Source organism: Salvelinus alpinus, chromosome 6 (genome assembly GCF_045679555.1).
Source record: "Salvelinus alpinus chromosome 6, SLU_Salpinus.1, whole genome shotgun sequence".
In the NCBI taxonomy this organism is placed as follows: domain Eukaryota; kingdom Metazoa; phylum Chordata; class Actinopteri; order Salmoniformes; family Salmonidae; genus Salvelinus; species Salvelinus alpinus.
In genome coordinates, this window is record NC_092091.1 from 63,392,925 (window position 1) to 63,413,453 (window position 20,529).

General features: G+C 42.2%; 1 protein-coding gene across 5 annotated transcripts in view; it reads left to right on the forward strand.

The window, feature by feature from the left end:
* Positions 1-19,012, forward strand: part of LOC139577706 (uncharacterized) — a 140,613-nt gene extending 121,601 nt beyond the window's left edge. For 2 of the 5 annotated variants that reach the window (XM_071404884.1, XM_071404888.1), the window contains 3 exons: positions 10,455-10,619; positions 11,001-11,112; positions 15,934-19,012. In XM_071404884.1, the coding sequence (XP_071260985.1) occupies positions 10,455-10,619; positions 11,001-11,112; positions 15,934-16,844 (1,188 nt within the window). In that variant the 3' untranslated portion in view covers positions 16,845-19,012. Of the gene's footprint in view, positions 1-2,748; positions 3,254-3,844; positions 3,976-4,175; positions 4,341-10,451; positions 10,620-11,000; positions 11,113-15,933 lie in introns of those variants that run through there. The other 3 variants (XM_071404885.1, XM_071404886.1, XM_071404887.1) reach the window with 3 other exon arrangements.
* Positions 19,013-20,529: the final 1,517 nt, after the last annotated feature.

Genomic DNA, 20,529 nt, shown 5'->3' on the forward strand with positions numbered 1-20,529 from the left:
TTTCTACGAACATTACGGATACTTTTTGGAATTTTCGTCGAACGGAACAAGGCTTTGGTTTTCTGAACATAACGTGCAACCCAAATGGCGTTTTTTTTGTTATAAAAGTAATATTTATCGAACAAAAATAACATTTGTTGTGTAACTGGGAGTCTCATGAGTGCAAACATCCGAAGATTATCAAAGGTAAGCGATTAATTTTATTGCTTTTCTGACTTTCGTGACCATGCTAATTTGGGGCTAGCTGTTGTAGCATTGATTGATACACTCACAAAAGCTTGGATTGCTTTCGCTGCAAAGCATATTTTCCTAATCTGACACGATAGGTGGATTAACAACAAGCTAAGCTGTGTTTTGGTATATTTCACTTGTGATTGCATGATTATAAATATTTTTAGTCATATTTTGCAATTCAGCGGTTGTTTAGGAAAATGGTCCCGCTAAAGGGATCCGTAGCGCAGAGAAGTTAAATATTCTAGTACATCAACACTAGTGCAGGTAGGGGCAGCGATTTGGGATCAGACACTAGCATAGGCACAATATATAATCCTGGCTATGGTTGAAAATGTCGTTTCTTCGCATAGTTGTTCAAATAAAACTTTTTTCGTGTAACCTATAATAATCTTTTGTCTTTGGGATCCTAAATAATACCCGTTTTTAAGAAACTGGCGGCAAAAAGGATAAATAGGATGTGAATCCCACATTCTAATTGAATGTATTCAATCAGCGCTCACACCTACCCATTGCACCACGACGTTTTGATGGATGCATCGGGAAAACAAGTATACTGCATATTAACATCAAACATGCTGACCAGCAGATGTCACTGATGCGCACTGTGTTAAAAGCTCAGAGTAATTTACCTTTTTTTGGTACAATTTGGTGAAAGCCCCAAGTTTCAGAAAACATCGATTTCCCATCACCAGAAATTGACCGTGGTGATATAAATCAACTAGTTTTAGGCAATGTTATCATGCAGCTTGGGGTATCCACTCAGCTGTTGTTGTCGAAAGAATAAATGCGGTGGTTTTCTAACATGGCCGGCAGGAGGCGTCGTACGTCAACTGGCATCTCTTTATACTAGGTGATCAACAATCAAAACATCGAAATGCATTGCTAATCAAATAAATACATGTGCCTCTTATAAATAGTTTTATAAACATTGTCTAGTTATTCATACGGCCTAACATTAGCTTAGGAGACGGAGGAAGGACAATAGTCACACCCCAATAAAATGATTGTCTTCAGTCACAGCCGCTAGCATTTCCTAATGAACATTGATGAAAAACGAGGCCAAATCAGGAAGTGCAGCCGCACTTCTTGAATCAACACATATGGAATGTAATTATAATAAACTCCAATGGATCCATATTTTTAGGTTCTTGAATCACTGTGTTAGAGATGGACTTGGCTGTGGTTAATATTTTATAATATCATGTCCCCCAGACACGATCAGGACACGCATGTTGAAATATCAAAACAAACTCTGAACCAACTATATTCATTTGGGGATAGGTCGAAAAACATTACATATTTATGGAGATTTAGCTAGCTAGCTTGCTGTTGCTACCTAATTTGTCCTGGGATATAAACATTGGGTTGTTATTTTACCTTAAATGCACAAGGTCCTCTACTCTGGCAATTAATCCACAAATAAAAAGGTAAAAGTTTGTTTTCTAGTAATCTCTCTTCCTTCAGGCTGACTTGCCTAGTTAAATAAAGGGTACATTTCAGGCTTATTCTTCTTCAGAATTTATCTGACGGTTGGAAACCAACTTTAAGGTGCATTACCACAACCAACTGGACTGGAGTCTGGACCTCAGTTCATCTTTCAAACGTGGGTATCTGCTCCTAAAAACCAATGAGAAGATGGCTTGCTCCTGCTCCCAAGCGTTCTCAAACACTAGAATAAAGTAATATTGTAGGGCTTCCCTCATGCCCCTTTTTATGACAGCACTAATGTTAGCCATGTGAGTGAGTGCTAGCTCACTCACATCATAATTTAACAATTCCAAATGTTGTGTATATTTTGTGGTAACTTGTAGAGATAGACGCGGTCAACTAAACAAACATTTTTACACAATGATATTAGGACGGATCTAAGCTAGAACTCGGACAGTTGAATATTGTAGCGACCCGCACAGACAGCTGTGTGTTATGTGTTAGGCTTGGAGGTGGTTGTGTTGTACTGACCAGTACCCGGTGTTCGCGGGGTCCGACATGTCAATCAACCTGCTATCTGCCAATCACGGGAATGCCTGGAATGTTCTGATGCCGGGCATCCTGGTGGTTGGCGGAGTGGCATGGAGGGGGGTTGGGCAGGGGGGTGAAGCATTGGAAGTTAAGACCAGGTTCAGCCTTTGTTCTCTCTCTCTTACGTCTGGGCTTCACAAGAGAAGGTCACGATTGGCTTGTGGGTTATCTGTCATCTATTTGGCGTGTGCTACGGCCCAAACAGTCGCCTGTGTAAAGTTGGTTTAATAAACCGTCAATTCGCAAACTCAAGCCTCTGTCTGGACAATTGTTCATTTATGATCTAGTCAGGTCATTACAATATTTACCTTACTGTGGTGATTCTATTATTTTCTACTATATGTTTGCTAACACACTTCTTTCTAAACAATTCTGCTCTCAGCTTGAAAGATACTGACCATATGAGATTTGATATGTAACGTAAAAACAGTACCGTTATTGAAACAGTGCGCCAAAATGTTTTATTTAACCACACCCTTTGAGCTATGACGACAACCAATAAGATCATTTCTCTTCAGTTTAAACGGAAGTGAACAGTGACTAAGAGCAATTTCCACGTTAGTGTTTTTATTAGGACGTTTACTAACACCATGGAACTCAAAATATGACATTTAAATGCATAGCGTGACATATTTATTCCAGGTAGTGTTTAATTCTCGTTGAAGACAGGACGTGGTTGATAGATGTTGTCTAGGTAACGCTAGCTAGCTGCTAACAATGGCTAACTGTATGGTTTTTCACGCTCAAATGGCCTCCATTATGGAGGTGCTAGCGAATGCAGCCGTGGCAGAGATCTGTAAACTCGTAGACGACGACTATGCAGTGTTTCGTTTGGAAATAACTCAAAGCCAGAAAGAAAACGGCTCATTGCGGAGGAAACTACAGCTACTTGAACTGAAGGTGGCACGGGAGCGCGCAGAGAGGACAATGCGAGAGCGCGTCCTCGCCAGTCGTCCCAGTAGTGTCAAGATCCTCGACCGAAACAGAGGAATGGCAAGAGGTACATTTTGCAGAAGACCGAGGCTGCGGGGCCTGTCGCCCCGTTTTCCTAAGCGTATGTGTGACTTTAGATGTGTTAACTCAGCATTTCCCAAACTCGGTCCTCCAGACCGTTTTGTTTTTTGCCCTAGCACTACACATCTGATTCAAAAAGTCAACTAATCATCAAGCTTTGTAGTGTTAGGGCAACAAAACAAAAAGTGCACACCTTAGGGTCCCGAGGAGCGAGTCTTGGAAACTGTCTTAACCATAATTGGGTCTTGGTCAGTTTTTGAATTCTATGCAATAATCCCCCTGATTTAAAAACAATTATATTTATTTAACCTCTATTTAATACTTAGCTATCTTGCACAAAGAACCTATCGTATTCTAACCAGATTCTACTATTTACTGCATTTCCTATTATTTACTCAATTAAAACAATGTGATGCATTAAACAGAATACATCAATCAACAAATAGTACATCAAGAAGTTATGAGATGTGTTACCTTACATCCTTGTCAATTCTAGACAGTAACAATAGTGTACAATATACCATTGAGCATTGACAGTAGCTAACCTAACCACCTCTTTCCCCCCAATCACTCTCAGGTGAAGGACATCTCACTGGAGGCCACAGGAGTTTTGTGAAGCCAGCGAGAGACAATACATGGCGAGTTGACCAACCAATCACTGTTGATGAGGGGAGTGGAACCTCAACCCAGCACGTTATCGTGATAGAGGTTAGACTAATAGTATTACATCAAAATTACAGTACATCAAATGTGTCCAGTTTACTTCAGAAAGGCTCCCCTCAGCTATTCACTTGCTTACATGTACATCTTCACTTAGCTGCCATAGGGGAGCTTGTGAGACTTCCCTACAACACTGTTATCCAATTAGACTCATGTGCCGGTAATAACCTCCTCTCTTCTTGTGTCAGTCTGCAGATGCAGAGGCTGCAGGTCCTGGGGTGAAGCTGGAGGGGTCTGAAGGAGAGGAGGACCCACGGCACAGTAGTGACATCCAGACTGGAGTGGCTGGAGTGCCCCATGAAGCCACTGAGGACCCCACCACCGCCCCAGCGCCCCAACGCAGCATCACGGAGGTCAGTGGAACGCCGAACACCGTCCTCAAGTCAGAGACAGACACAGAGACTTTAACTGTAACACACAGGCACTTCCATACAGGATCTGACCACAGTTTAGACCCGGAGAGGCTGGGGCTACTGGGCTGTCCTCCTGCTCCCGGCTCAGAGCACTTTCCGGTATGTCACCAAAGCCAAAGAACGGTTCATTACCGTGGAGACGGTGACACGTTACACACTGGTGGTGATCAGTCTTGTTCTTACGCTACAGACATGGACTGTGGCAACTTGCCCTTGGGTTTAGAGAGACAGACTGATCTGTCTAGAGGGGACTGGAACCGGTACAGTAGTAGTGTATACTCTGAAGGGTGCCTAGATAAGAAAGGGGAGGGTCTGATTCTAGATGAGGTGAAAGTGGAGGCCGATGCTTCTCCCACACGGAATGCAGATAGTCACCTAAGAGACGGACACTTACAAGGCGAAGATTTCTTAGATTACAGGGAAAACTTAGAGACAAATCCAAATGTCGCGACCAACTCCCCTTTACGCACGCTCAGGGATCGCGACCCAGTGTCCACGTTGATGGGGCCTTCCGATTCACACTTCCTTTTCGATCAGGTATTGAATTCAAAGGACCAAAGGGCCAAGGCTCTGGGAGGGGGAGAAACATCAGGCAATAGTAAAGAGAAACAGTTCCTCTGCATGTTCTGTAAGAAAGGCTTCAGCTGCCTCCAGAAGATGGAGATCCACCAGAGGGTCCATACAGGGGAGAAACCCTTCAGCTGTACCCAGTGTCACATGCGCTTTGCCCAGGCTGGTAACCTGAAAATCCACCAGAGGGTACACACAGGGGTGAAACCCTTCAGCTGTACCCAGTGTCACATGCGTTTTGCCCAAGCTGGCAACCTGAAGATCCACCAGAGGGTCCACACAGGAGTGAAACCCTTCAGCTGTAGCCAGTGTCATATGCGCTTCTCCCACTCGTCCAGCCTGAATAGGCACCAGAGGGTCCACACGGGAGAAATCCTACAGCTGCCCCCAGTGTGAGAAGAGATTCTCCCACCAGAACCATCTAAAGATGCACCTGAAGATCCACACAGGAGAAAGGCCGTTCGCCTGTACGCACTGCGGGAAGATGTTCTCCGAGAGGAGCTTCCTCAGGATGCACCAACTGAAAAAACATTCCACTCCATAACATAGAAAGTAACCAATCCACTCAGGAATGGTTTAGAGCAAGCCCTGCATTAAATTCAAAGATGAATTTTCATTATTGTCAGCAGAAATATCCACAGATTTCAATGTTGAATGTTCCTGGATAGAATATTGCATCCAGATATTGTGTGATACAGTATATAAGGCATATACGTACAGTGGGGAGAACAAGTATTTGATACACTGCCGATTTTGCAGGTTTTCCTACTTACAAAGCATGTAGAGGTCTGTCATTTTTATCATAGGTACACTTCAACTGTGAGAGACGGAATCTAAAACAAAAATCCAGAAAATCACATTGTATGATTTTTAAGTAATTAATTTGCATTTTATTGCATGACATAAGTATTTGATCACCTACCAACCAGTAAGAATTCCGGCTCTCACAGACCTGTTAGTTTTTCTTTAAGAAGCCCTCCTGTTCTCCACTCATTACCTGTATTAACTGCACCTGTTTGAACTCGTTACCTGTATAAAAGACACCTGTCCACACACTCAATCAAACAGACTCCAACCTCTCCACAATGGCCAAGACCAGAGAGCTGTGTAAGGACATCAGGGATAAATTGTAGACCTGTACAAGGCTGGGATGGGCTACAGGACAATAGGCAAGCAGCTTGGTGAGAAGGCAACAACTGTTGGCACAATTATTAGAAAATGGAAGAAGTTCAAGATGACGGTCAATCACCCTCGGTCTGGGGCTCCATGCAAGATCTCACCTCGTGGGGCATCAATGATCATGAGGAATGTGAGGGATCAGCCCAGAACTACACGGCAGGACCTGGTCAATGACCTGAAGAGAGCTGGGACCACAGTCTCAAAGAAAACCATTAGTAACACACTACGCCGTCATGGATTAAAATCCTGCAGCGCACGCAAGGTCCCCCTGCTCAAGCCAGCGCATGTCCAGGCCCGTCTGAAGTTTGCCAATGACCATCTGGATGATCCAGAGGAGGAATGGGAGAAGGTCATGTGGTCTGATGAGACCAAAATAGAGCTTTTTGCTCTAAACTCCACTCGCCGTGTTTGGAGGAATAGAAGGATGAGTACAACCCCAAGAACACCATCCCAACCGTGAAGCATGGAGGTGGAAACATCATTCTTTGGGGATGCTTTTCTGCAAAGGGGACAGGACGACTGCACCGTATTGAGGGGAGGATGGATGGGGCCATGTATCGCGAGATCTTGGCCAACAACCTCCTTCCCTCAGTAAGAGCATTGAAGATGGGTCGTGGCTGGGTCTTCCAGCATGACAACGACCCGAAACACACAGCCAGGGCAACTAAGGAGTGGCTCCGTAAGAAGCATCTCAAGGTCCTGGAGTGGCCTAGCCAGTCTCCAGACCTGAACCCAATAGAAAATCTTTGGAGGGAGCTGAAAGTCCGTATTGCCCAGCGACAGCCCCGAAACCTGAAGGATCTGGAGAAGGTCTGTATGGAGGATTGGGCCAAAATCCCTGCTGCAGTGTGTGCAAACCTGGTCAAGAACTACAGGAAACGTATGATCTCTGTAATTGCAAACAAAGGTTTCTGTAGCAAATATTAAGTTCTGGTTTTCTGATGTATCAAATACTTATGTCATGCAATAAAATGCAAATTAATTACTTAAAAATCATACAATGTGATTTTCTGGATTTTTGTTTTAGATTCCGTATCTCACAGTTGAAGTGTACCTATGATAAAAATTACTGACCTCTACATGCTTTGTAAGTAGGAAAACCTGCAAAATCGTCAGTGTATCAAATACTTGTTCTCCCCACTGTACGTGTGTGTGTGTGTCTGTGTGTGTGTGTATATACACAACAATACCAGTCAAAAGTTTGGACACCTACTCATTCAAGTTTTTTTTTTCTTTTTACTATTTAAAATATATATATACTATCTTTTCAAAAGTTTGGGGTCACTTAGAAATGTCCTTGTTTTTGAAAGAAAAGCACTTTTTTGTCCATTTAAAGTAACATCAAATTGATCAGAAATACATTATTAATGTTATAACTGACTATTGTAGCTGGAAACGGCAGATTTTTTATGGAATATCTACATAGGCGTACAGAGGCCCATTATCAGCAACCATCACTCCTCTGTTCTAATGGCGCGTTGTGTTAGCTAATCCAAGTTTATAATTTTGAAAGGCTAATTGATTATTAGAAAACCCTTTTGCAATTATGTTAGCACAGCTGAAAACTGTTGTTCTAATTAAAGAAGCAACAAAACGGACCTTCTTTGGACTAGTTGAGTATCTGGAGCATCAGCATTTGGGGGTTTGATTACAGGCTCAAAATGATCAGAAACAAAGAACTTTCTTCTGAAACTCGTCAGTCTATTCTTGTTCTGAGAAATGAAGGCTAGCATCTCAGGGGGGGCCTCTTCACTGTTGACGTTGAGACTGGTGTTTTGTGGGTACTATTTAATGAAGCTGCCGGTTGAGGACTTGTGAGGCGTCTGTTTCTCAAACTAGACACTCTAATGTACTTGTCTTCTTGTTCAGTTGTGCACCGGGGCCTCCCACTCCTCTTTATATTCTGGTTAGAGCCGTTTTATTGCTTATTTAATTAGCACAACAGGGGGATTAGCTAACACAACGTGCCATTGGAACACAGGAGTGATGGTTGCTGATAATGGGCCTATGTAGATATACCTTTTATTTTTTTAATCAGCCATTTCCAGTTACAATAGTCAAATGTCTACACTGTATTTCTGATCAATTTGATGTTATTTTAATGGACAAAAGGGGCTTTTCTTTCATAAACAAGGACATTTCTAAGTGAGATGTTCACAAATGCCTATTTCATTACCTCCAGTCTACTACTTAATTTTTTCCCCCAATACACTTTATGAGAAAATGCAGTTTATCAAGTTCATCCTGATTTGTTGTTGAGACATGTGTATGTGTGGTTTTCAAATGGTGTATTTAACACTTGTTTGTTTAATAAACACAATGGGACTTTTCATTCTGAGACTTTTATTGACTGCATAAACTCGAGTGCTTTATAATCAATACACACACTAAATATACCTACACGCTAACACATACAGTTGAAGTCGGAAGTTTACATACACTTAGGTTGGAATCATTAAAACTCGTTTTTCAACTACTCCACAAATTTCTTGTGAACAAACTATAGTTTTGGCAAGTCGGTTAGGACATCTACTTTGTGCATGACACAAGTAGTTTTTCCAACAATTGTTTACAGATTATTTCACTTTCACTTCATTCATTCACTATCACAATTCCAGTGGGTCAGAAGTTTACATACACTAAGTTGACTGTGCCTTTAAACAGCTTGGAAAATTCCAGAAAATTATGTCATGGCTTTAGAAGCTTCTGATAAATTATGTCAATTAGCCTGAGTCAATTGGAGGTGTACCTGTGGCTGTATTTCAAGGCCTACCTTCAAACTCAGTGTCTCTTTGCTTGACATCATGGGAAAATCAAAAGAAATCAGCTAAGACCTCAGAAAAAAAATTGTAGACCACAAGTCTGGTTCATCCTTGGGAGCAATTTCCAAATGCCTGAAGGTACCACGTTCATCTGTACAAACAATAGTACGCAAGTATAAACACCATGGGACCACCGAGCCGTCAACCCGCTCAGGAAGGAGATGTGTTCTGTCTCCTAGAGATGAACGTACTGTGGTGCGAAAAGTGCAAATCAATCCCAGAACAACAGCAATGGACCTTGTGAAGATGCTGGAGGAAACAGGTACAAAAGTATCTATATTCACAGTAAAACGAGTCCTATATCGACATAACCTGAAAGGCTGCTAAGCAAGGAAGAAGCCACTGCTCCAAAACCGCCATAATAAAGCCAGATTACGGTTTGCAACTGCACATGGGGACAAAGATCGTACTTTTTGGAGAAATGTCCTCTGGTCTGATGAAACAAAAATAGAACTGTTTGGCCATAATGACCATCACTATGTTTGGAGGAAAATGGGGGAGGCTTGCAAGCCGAGGAACACCATCCAGACCGTGAAGCACGGGGGTGGCAGCATCATGTTGTGGGGATGGTTTGCTGCAGGAGGGACTGGTGTACTTCACAAAATAGATGGCATCATGAGGTAGGAAAATTATGTGGATATATTGAAGCAACATCTCAAGACATCAGTCAGGAAGTTAAAGCTTGGTCGCAAATGGCTCTTCCAAATGGACAAAGACCCCAAGCATACTTCCAAAGTTGTGGCAAAATGGCTTAAGGACAACAAAGTCAAGGTATTGGAGTGGCCATCACAAAGCCCTGACCTCAATCCTATAGAAAATTTGTGGGCAGAACTTAAAAAGTGTGTGTGAGCAAGGAGGCCTACAAACCTGACTCAGTTACACCAGCTCTGTCAGGAGGAATGGGCCAAAATTCACCCAACTTATTGTGGGAAGCTTGTGGAAGGATTCCCAAAATGGTTGACCCAAGTTAAACAATTTAAAGGCAATGTTACCAAATACTAATTGAGTGTATGTAAACTTCTGACCCACTGGGAATGTGATGAAAGAAATATAAGCTGAAATAAATAATTCTCTACTATTATTCTGACATTTCACATTCTTAAAATAAAGTGGTGATCCTAACTGACCTAAGACAGAATTTTTACTAGGGTTAAATGTCAGGAATTGTGAAAAACTGAGGTTAAATGTATTTGTGTAAGGTGTATGTAAACTTCCGACTTCAACTGTACCTACTGTACACTTCAAAATAGTTTGTTTGTCTGATGACTTTTCATAGCTGACTTATTTTTACTCACATCATATTTATGTCCTCCATGATGGGTTTAACAACAATGAAGTCATTGTGTAACTACAGTATAGGACTCAACTGTATTGGGGATGGGTAAATACTCCATGTTGAAAGTGTGTTTATTATCTGTGTGTGTGTGTGTGTGTGTACATACCTGAGGGAGTATATATCTCTATCACCTGTCTCTTCTAGGAGGAGGAGGAGGGTCCAGAGGTGCTGTTTGTGAAGGAGGAGGGCTGTGAGGAGAGTCTGGGGAACCCTGAGGGGACTATGGTCATGGAGGACAACCAGACTACACCTCCTCTTGAACCCACAGAGGAATTAGCTGAGCAGCACAGGACCACATACAGTCTCACTGAGGTGAGCCCACTGTAAACTACTGTCTGAATGGTATTATGTTAGGTCCCATATCCACAAAACCTCCCAGAGTAGGAGTGCTGATCTAGGATCAGTTTAGCCTTTTAGATCATAATGAATAAGACTATGTAGACAGGCGGGGACCTGATCATTGATCAGCACTTCTACTCAGATTCTTTGTGGATATGGGCCCAGGTCTTGATTTTTTTTTTTAAGAAGAGTGGGACCATGCCTTTGAATTATCAAACCATTTTAAAGAGTGTCAAGTAATCATATCAACTAACATGTTTGCAAAGTACTCATCGCAATCCTTCATTGCCCAATCAGAAGATGCTCATATGAGATTTCTTGATCCAACATCCTCTCACTCTGTATCTCTTACAGTCAGTAGACATGGAGGATGGGAAGCCTGATCTGTTGCTGGTCAAAGAGGAGACAATAGAAGAAGGACCAGAGAACATTGATCTGCTGAGTGGACTAAAGATGGGGGAGCAAGGTAAGGGAGAAATACATATAACCCATAGATCCTCAACAGGGTTCTACAGTGCGACCCTTTTACTCAGATATGCATCTAAATATCTTGTTGTGGAATTTTAATTTAGGAGCATCAGTGTGCCTAGAAAAATTTAATATTCTGGCTTTAATACCTGAAATATGTTTAATTGTGCTCCTAAATTTCTTTGTGCGCCTAGATTTTACTTATACTTACTCCTTGTAAAATAAAAATAAATCAGCATAGAGCCCTCTTCAACGGGAATAGTGATGCGCCTGGATATTATTTTCTTCATTCATAAAATTAAATGAATACAACTTATGTTGACATATACAAACACACAATGTATGAACCTCACCAGGTAATTGACATAAAATTGTATATGAGTTCCACCTCAGTCACTCAACTTCGGTACAACATACTATGGGGAGTCGCACTCTCGTGACCGGTTGAAAGATCCACAATCACATCTGACAAGGCCAATGAAATCTGCACCTCGCTGGAAGCCCCGCCTTCCACAGGTGATAATCATGAGGCTCGGATTCATTCCTTCAACTATTCCACTCTTCACCTGGATGTGAACAGGAACTATTCACGCTACTGAAACAAGCAAATAGAAAACGTGACTGTCTTACGTTGTGCCAACTAAACTGTCCCATATTGGTAGAACGTGCTCACTCCATTGTGTGCTGAAGTTTGTATTTGGTATCGTTAGTTTCCTAATCACAAACAGTTAATTATTCTTCAGTTTGCTGGAGCAATGTTTAAGATGGCTAAGAAAGCAACCGAGATGACGATGACTAAGCCGGGTTCGGGGTCACGATCATGCCCCCAGTCATGCGGGTTATACTATGTCGAACCAGTCCGTGTGGGCATTGCCACATACTGTGTGAAAACTCCCTGGAAAGACGTGTAGCATTCTTGTTGCATTCTTTGCGACTTTCCTTTCCAAGAATTCCGCAACTTGGCTGGGACCGAGGTACAGGAAGCGGAGAGGGACTTGAGGCTTTTGTCGGAAAAGGTGGAACTAGCCTCCCAGCAGGGAGATGGTGAGCCGGTGGGTTTGGTGACATACAGGGCCCATGTTCGGATGACAGCTCAGGGGGTTTCCTCGGGTGATGAAGAGGACTTCGTTTGGGGACAGCCACCTCCTCACGCTACGAGAGTAGCATCGTTTTTTGGTACTCCATGAGGGGCCAGGGGCTGAGGCTGTTGGCCTATCTGGATGATTGGCTGATAGCAGTCAAAGGAACAAGCAGTGTTACCCACATCGAGGCTAGTGCCCCATGTTCATGCTCTAGGTTTTATTGTAAACCAGAAAAAGGAGCTGTCTAACCCCATTGCAGCACATTCCATTCCTGGGTCTCGAGTTAGACTCATCCTTAAATTGCACTTTTCTATCCCTGCAGAGGTTGTCAGGTTTCCAGCTCTGCTTGGCCCAGTCTTCGGTTGGGGCACACAGTATGTTTTCACCAGTTCCTGCGCCTACTGGGGATGACGCTTCTATGATGGTGGTCATTCCCCTGGGGCTGTTCCAGTGCTGGGTGCTAGCAACACGCTTGGATGCATTTCGTTACCTAAACCAGTCAATCCAGGTGTCCTCGACATGCCTTCAGGCACTGTCCCAGTGGAGGGATCCCCGGCTACTGTCGCAAGGGGGTCTCATGGGCCAGGTGTTGTCCTGCAAGGTGATCACGACAGACTGCGAGGGTTACTGAATTTGGGGAGTATGGATGGTGTCACAGAGTGCCCGGCTTATCAATTACCTGGAACTTCTGATGGTGTACTGGCACTCAGGCCATCCTGCGTTGGTTGGGCAGGCATGTGCTGTCAGTGGTGTAAAAAGTACTCAATTGTCATACTTGAGTAATGTAAAGATACAGTGCCTTGCAAAATTATTCATCCCCCTTGGCGTTTTTCAAATTTTGTTGCATTACAACCTGTAATTTAAATGGATTTTTATTTGGATTCATGCAATGAACATACACAAAATAGTCCAAATTGGTGAAGTGAAATGAAAAAAATTATTTGTTTCAAAAAATATATAAAAAACGTAAAAGTGGTGCGTGCATATGTATTAACCCCCTTTGCTATGAAGCCCCTAAATAAGATCTGGTGCAACCAATTACCTTCAGAAGTCACAAAATTCGTTAAATAAAGTCCACCTGTGTGCAATCTAAGTGTCACATGATCTCAGTATATATACACCTGTTCTGAAAGGCCCCTGAGTCTGCAACACAAAGCCAGGGGCACCACCAAGCAAGCGGCACCATGAAGACCAAGGTACTCTCCAAACATGTCAGGGACAAAGTTGTGGAGAAGTACAGATCAGGGTTGAGTTATAAAAAAATATCTGAAACTTTGAACATCCCACGGAGCACCATTAAATTCATTATTAAAAATGGGAAGAATATGGCACCACAACAAACCTGCCAAGAGAGAGCCGCCCACCAAAACTCACAGACCAGACAAGAAGGGCATTAATCAGAGGCAACAAAGATAACCCTGAAGGGGCTGCAAAGCTCCACAGCGGAGATTGGAGTATCTGTCCATAGGACCACTAAGCCATACACTCCACAGAGCTGGGCTTTACAGAAGAGTGGCCAGAAAAAAGCCATTGCTTAAACAAAAAAATAAGCAAGCGCGTTTGGTGTTCGCCAAAAGGCATGTGGGAGACTCCCCAAACATATGGAAGAAGGTACTCTGGTCAGATGAGACTAAAATGTAGCTTCTTGGCCATCAAGGAAAACGCTATTTCTGGCACAAACCCAACACCTCTCATCACCTCGAACACCATCCCCACAGTGATGCATGGTGGTGGCAGCATCATGCTGTGGGGATGTTTTTCACCGGTAGGGACTGAGAAACTGGTCAGAATTGAAGGAATGATGGATGGCACTAAATACAGGGAAATTCTTGAAGGAAACCTGTTTCAGTCTTCCAGAGATTTGAGACTGGGACGGAGGTTCACCTTCCAGCAGGACAATGACCCTAAGCATACTGCTAACGCAACACTCAAGTGGTTTAAGGGGAAACATTTAAATGTCTTGGAATGGCCTAGTCAAAGCCCAGACCTCAATCCAATTGAGAATCTGTGGTATGACTTAAAGATTGCAGTACACCAGCGGAACCCATCCAATGGGAAAAAATCCCAGTGGCTAGATGTGCCAAGCTTATAGAGACATACCCCAAGAGACTTGCAGCTGTAATTGCTGAAAAAGTTAGCTCTACAAAGGATTGACTTTGAGGGGTGAATAGTTATGCACGCTCAAGTTCTGTTTTTTGTCTTATTTCTTGTTTGTTTCACAATCAAAAATATTTTGCATGTTGTGTAAATCAAATGATACAAATTTAATTCCAGGATGTAAGGCAACAAAATAGGACAAATGTCAAGGGTGGTGAATACTTTCGCAAGCCACTGTACCTTAATAATACAAAATGACTCAAGTAAAACTCACCCAGTAAAATACTACTTGAGTAAAAGTCAAAGTATTTGCTTTTAAATATACTTAAGTATCAAAAGTAAAAGTATAAACCATTTCAAATTTCTTATGTTAATTAAACGGCACAATTTTATTTTTATTGACGGATAGCCACGGGCACACTCCAACATAATTTACAAACTAATTATGTGTTTAGTGACTCAGTAGGGATGACCAGGGATGTTCTTTTGATAAGTGTGTGAATGACAATTATCCTGTTCTTTTGGGTGTAAAGGTATGGAGTAAAAAGTACATTATTCTCTTTAGGAATGTAGTAAAGTAAAAGTAGGCCAAAATATAAATAGTAAAGTACAGATACCCCCAAAAACTACTTAAGCAGTACTTTAAAGTATTTTTACTTAAGTACTTTACACCACTGTGTGCTGGTCATATCTAACGATGGTGGCTCAGTTGGTAGAGCATGGTGCTTGCAATGCCAGGGTTGTTGGTTTGATTCCCACAGGGGACCAGTACGAAAACAGTACACAAATGTGTGCTTTCACTCTTGTAAGTCACTCTGGATAAGAGCGTGTGCTAAATGACAAAAATGTAAATATAATACATCAACAGGCATGGGCGGTCCCTCCCGCTCCTCACCTCGGCTAAGTCCCTGTTGTGGTGGAGCAGTGCACATTTGCTCTCAATTCAGGTGATACATGTTCCTGGTTACCTCAACTCAGGTGGATCTGCTATACCCCTGGGTGGTTGCCCAGATATGGGAGCGGTTCGGCAATGCCAACATAGATCTTTGCGCATTGTCTTTTTTTCTGCATGAGGGACCCAAGTGCCCCGTTGGGAACGGACTCTCTGGCGGACCAGTGGCCTTTGACCTTCCTTTATGCATTTCCGCCAGTGGTTCTGATTCAGCCCACGTTGGAGAGGGTGCGCCAGGAGAGTTTATCATTGATTCTTGGGGCTCTGTTGGCCCAGGGAGCCTTGGTCCGGGGAGATCATTTGCCCTTCAGGGCATGGACCCTGGCAACTCCCTTTGCGCAGAGTCCTGTTGTCCCAGGCGCACAAGCAAGTTTGGCACCGGACGCTGGAGATTTGGTCTGGGTGGGGGACAAGTTACTTGAGCTTTCGGACAAGTAAATAATCTGTCCTACTTGTGGCTAAAAAAGTTAATGTCAAGCCCTGAAAGCAGCATTAAATTGAAGAAATTAATCCTGTGGAAGACGGTGTGTCCAGCAAGGCGTGGATTTCATTGACCTTGTCAGGCGTGATTGTAGATCCTTCAACCGAAGTTGCAAAGGTGCGACTCCCCATAGTATGTTGTACCTCGTTTCCCTCCTTCAGGGAACAGTAGTTATAACGTTACGTTTTCTCTGCCATGTTTGTAAAGTACCTCTTATTGCAGGTGGTTGGCTCGAGGCTAATAGAGGAGATTGGGTGAACATCTTGGATTCCCAGTCCCAGACCGGTGCCGCCAAGGGCCCAGGGGACAACATCACTGAGCAGGCCAGGACCAGAGGCGACATAGTGGAGGTCAGTGGATGGGACAGTGTCCTCAACTCTGGGCTGGGGAACAACACTGTTAATCACAACCAGAAACAGACAATGGAACACAAAACAACAACTGAACTGAGACCAGGACTGGCTGAGACCAGGGCAAGGCGTAGAATTGGTCTGCGGGGACTGGGAGGTGTCCGTATGCGGCTGAAGAGAACAGACACAGACTCGGCTAGCGATACTCCATCCTGCTCCTATAGTTGTGATTCAGAGAGACTGATGGCGCCTCAGGTTAACCGTCTAACAGGTGCTTCCTTCAGCCTGCCTTCTATAGGATCTATCAACTGGAATATGGACCCTGCAACAACACAGACACTTCCTGGCCTTCATCCTCCTCACACTCTCCTAATGTTAAACCAGACCTCAGACAATGCCAGTGCCTCAACACTAAATGGCTACACAAGCACATTGACAAATGAAAGTAGTAGAGATGGAATCAGTAAAGGTGGCAGCGCCAAAGAGAAGCGCTTCCCGTGTTCATTCTGTGGGATAGCCTTCAGTTTCCCCAAACAGGTGGAGATCCACCAGAGGATGCACACGGGGGAGAAAGCGTTCAGCTGCCACCTGTGCCCAGCTAGTTTCTCCCGATCGTCCAACCTGAAGAGGCACCAGAGGGTCCACACAGGGGAGAAACCCTACAGCTGCCCCCAGTGTGCAAAGAGGTTCTCCCACCACCACAATATGAAGGTGCACCTGAAGGTCCACACAGGGGAGGCAGTTTCCCTGTATGCACAGCAGGAGTAGCCTTATCAGACAAAGTTGTCTAATAATTGGGAGAAATCGTATCACTTGAGATACTTAGGGGATGTCTGGAAACTGTTATTTAGATTAAATATAGTTATGTGAAGTGTCTTGAGGTAAGAGAGTAATTAACCACATACCCCTCATTAACCCTTTGTTAACTTGTCATTTGAAACAGGCTTGTGTAAATGCCTGTTTTTAGAGAGACAGTAAACCTAGCTGGGGGGAATGCATCGATACTAGTGTTAGCGCAAATACATGCTAGCTGTTCCCGTAGACTTCCAGTCAGTGAGCCAACAACTATCCATTTAAAAGCTTGTCTCTGCAAAAATATAAAAACAAATGTATATATATTTTGCGGAGATGGCTAAATGAATATAGAGGAAACACTGAATTCCCCTTTAAAAAAACAGCCCCTTCCCACAATGGTACCACATTCCGGAAGCATCATAATTTGTTGGTGGGGGAAAAATTGTGTAAAGCTCTAAAGCTCTCCACTCTAAGGTTCCACCCTGTTAGGATTATGCACCTAACGGTTGTTAAATGTACCTAACGGTTGTTAAATGTTGTTAGGAAAGATGGCAAATAAAAGACTAATGTCAATATTTATTTATCTTTGAATAGATTTTATTTATGTATATTTAGATACATTTGTTACTAATTACAGTTACATAGCCTAATGTAAGTAATTGTAATGAAATGAAATGTGCATAAATAATTGTAATTAGTAATGTAATTGGCTAGCAACAATATATAATCTATTTTCATGTCTTACAAACTCCGGTTGACAATGTTAAAAAAAGAAAAATACAGATGTTTTTTGATTTTATAAAATAAATAGAAAGTAAACTAATGCACAATATTCATTCTTATTATAGGTGTTATGTTTTTCAACCATTTCATACATGGGACAAAAATATAAAATGCAACATTTAAAGTGTTTGTCCCATGTTTCATCAGCTGAAATAAAAGATCCCAGAAATGTTCCATTCACCCAAAAAGCTTATTTTGCACAAATGTTGATCAGTACACAGTTGCACCTTGTGCTGGGGACAATAAAAGGCCACTCTAAAATGTGCAGTTTTGTCACTCAACACAATGCCACAAATGTCTCAAATTTTGATGGAATGTCACCGGAGCTGTTGCCAGAGAATTGAATGTTCATTTCTCTACCATAATCCGCTTCCAACGTTGTTTTCGAGAATTTGGAAGTACGTCCAACTGGCCTCACAACCGCCGACCATGTTTATGGCGTCGTGTGGGCGTGTGGTTTGCTGATGTCAACGTAGTGAACAGAGTACCCCATGGTGGCAGTGGGATTATGGTATGGGCAGGCATAAGCTACGGACAATGAACACAATTGAATTTTATCGGTGGCAATTTCAATGCACAGAGATACCGTGATGAGATCCTGAGGTCCATTGTGGTGCCATTCATCTGCCGCCTTTACGTCATGTTTCAGCATAATAATGCACGGCCCCTTGTCGCAAGGATCTGTACACAATTCTTGGAACCTGAAAATGTCCCAGTTCTTCCATGGCCTGTATACTCACCAGACACATCACCCATTGAGCATGTTTGGGATGCTCAGGATCAACATGTACGACAGCGTGTTCCAGTTCCTGCCAATATCTAGCAACTTCGCACAGCCATTAAAGAGGAGTAGGACAACATTGCACAGGCCATAATCAACAGCTTGATCAACTCTATGCAAAGGAGATGTGTCGCGCTGCATGAGGCAAGTGGTGGTCACAACAGATACTGACTGGTTTTCTGATCCATGATTTCCTTATATGAACTACAACTCAGTAAAATCTTTGAAACTGTTGCATGTTGAGTTTATTTTTGTTCAGTATAGATGTAAAAAGTTATTTTATTTTAAATCATGTATTCATTATTGGTGTTAGTTCTACCCTGTTATGCTTCATTCTACCCTGTTGTGTTGGTATTTTTATATCAGAATTTAACAATACCATCAAATGTTCTGCATATTTTTGTGGTAACTTGTAGCGATGTAAGGGGTCAGCTAAACATTCACCCCCTTTAGGCTTTTCCTAATTTTGTTACGAACTGGAATTAAAATGGATTTAATAATCATTTTTCGTCAACAATCTAATCAAAATACTCTGTCAAAGTGGAAGATATAAAAATAAATAAATTGGATACTAAAATATATAGTAATCATAGCATAATTATTCACCCCCTTTGTTTAGGCAAGCCTAAATTAGTTCAGGAGTAAAATTTTGTTAGACAAATCACATAAGTTACAAGGACTCACTCTATGTGAAATAATAGGGGTTGACATGATTTTTAAATGACTACCCCTTCCTCTGTCCCCCATACATACAACATATGTAAGGTCCCTCAGTCAAGTATTGAATTTCAAGCACAGATTCAATTATGAAGACCAGGGAGCTTTTCGGGTAACAATAACACATCCGATATGGAATGTCTCTTTAAGCATGGTCAAGTTAATAATTATGCTGTGGTTTATGTATTAAACCACCCAGACACATCAAAGATAGTCATCCTTCTGAGCTGCAGGACAGGAATGAAACTGCTCAGGGATGTTACCATGAGGCCATCAGTGATTTTAAAACTCATTGGTGAGTTTAATGGCTGAGATGGGAGAATTGAGGATGGATCAACACTGTACTGACTCCACAATAATGACCTAAATGACAGAATGAAAAGAATACAAATATTCCAAAACATGCATCTTGTATGCACAAAGCACTAAAGTAATAATGCAAAAAAACACAGCAAATGAATAAACTTTTTTGCCTAAATGCAAAGCCTTATGTTTGGGGCAAATACAACAGAACACATGACTGAGTAACTGCCTCCTTATTTTCAAGCATGGTAGTGGCTGCATCATGGTATGGATATGTTTGACATCGGCAAAGGCTGGGATTTTTCAGGATGAAAAGATAAAGGATGGAGCTAGCACAGCCAAAATCCTTGAGGAAAACCTGCTTCAGTCTGTTTTACACCAGACACTCAGAGGAATTCACCTTTCAGCAGGATAATAACATACGACACAAATCCAAATCTAAGTTGCTTACCAAGAAGACAAACGTTCCTGAGTGGCCAAGTTACATTTTTTACTTAAATCTGCTTGAAAATCAAGGGCGAGATTTGGAAATTGCTGTCTAGCCATGATCCCCAACACTTTGACAGAGGTTGAAGAATTTAAAAGAATATTGGGCAAATATTGCACAATAGCCTACAGGTGTGCAAAGCTCTCAAGAGACTTACCCAAGAAGACTCAACGCTGTAATCACTACCAAAGGTGTTTCTAACAAGTATTTACTCAGGGGGGTGAATACTTATGTAATCAAGGTATATTAGTGTTTTAGTTTTCATTCATCTTCAAACTATTTTAGAATTTTCGTTCCACTTTGACAGAGTATTTTCAATAAATTGTTGACAACTTACAATGAAATCCATTTCAATTCCAGGTTGTAACACAACATTTAGAAGTTTAAGGGGGGAGAATACTTATGCAATACACTGTATTGTAATAATTACCATAAGGATCTAGGCAAGAACAAGTATAGTTGAATATTTTCTTTACTGAGGTGTTGTAGATAAATAATGACCTTATTCTTCTACTATATTATTGCTAACACACTGTTCTTTCTAAACAAGTCTGCTGTCATCTTGAAGGATTGATCATAGGAGATTT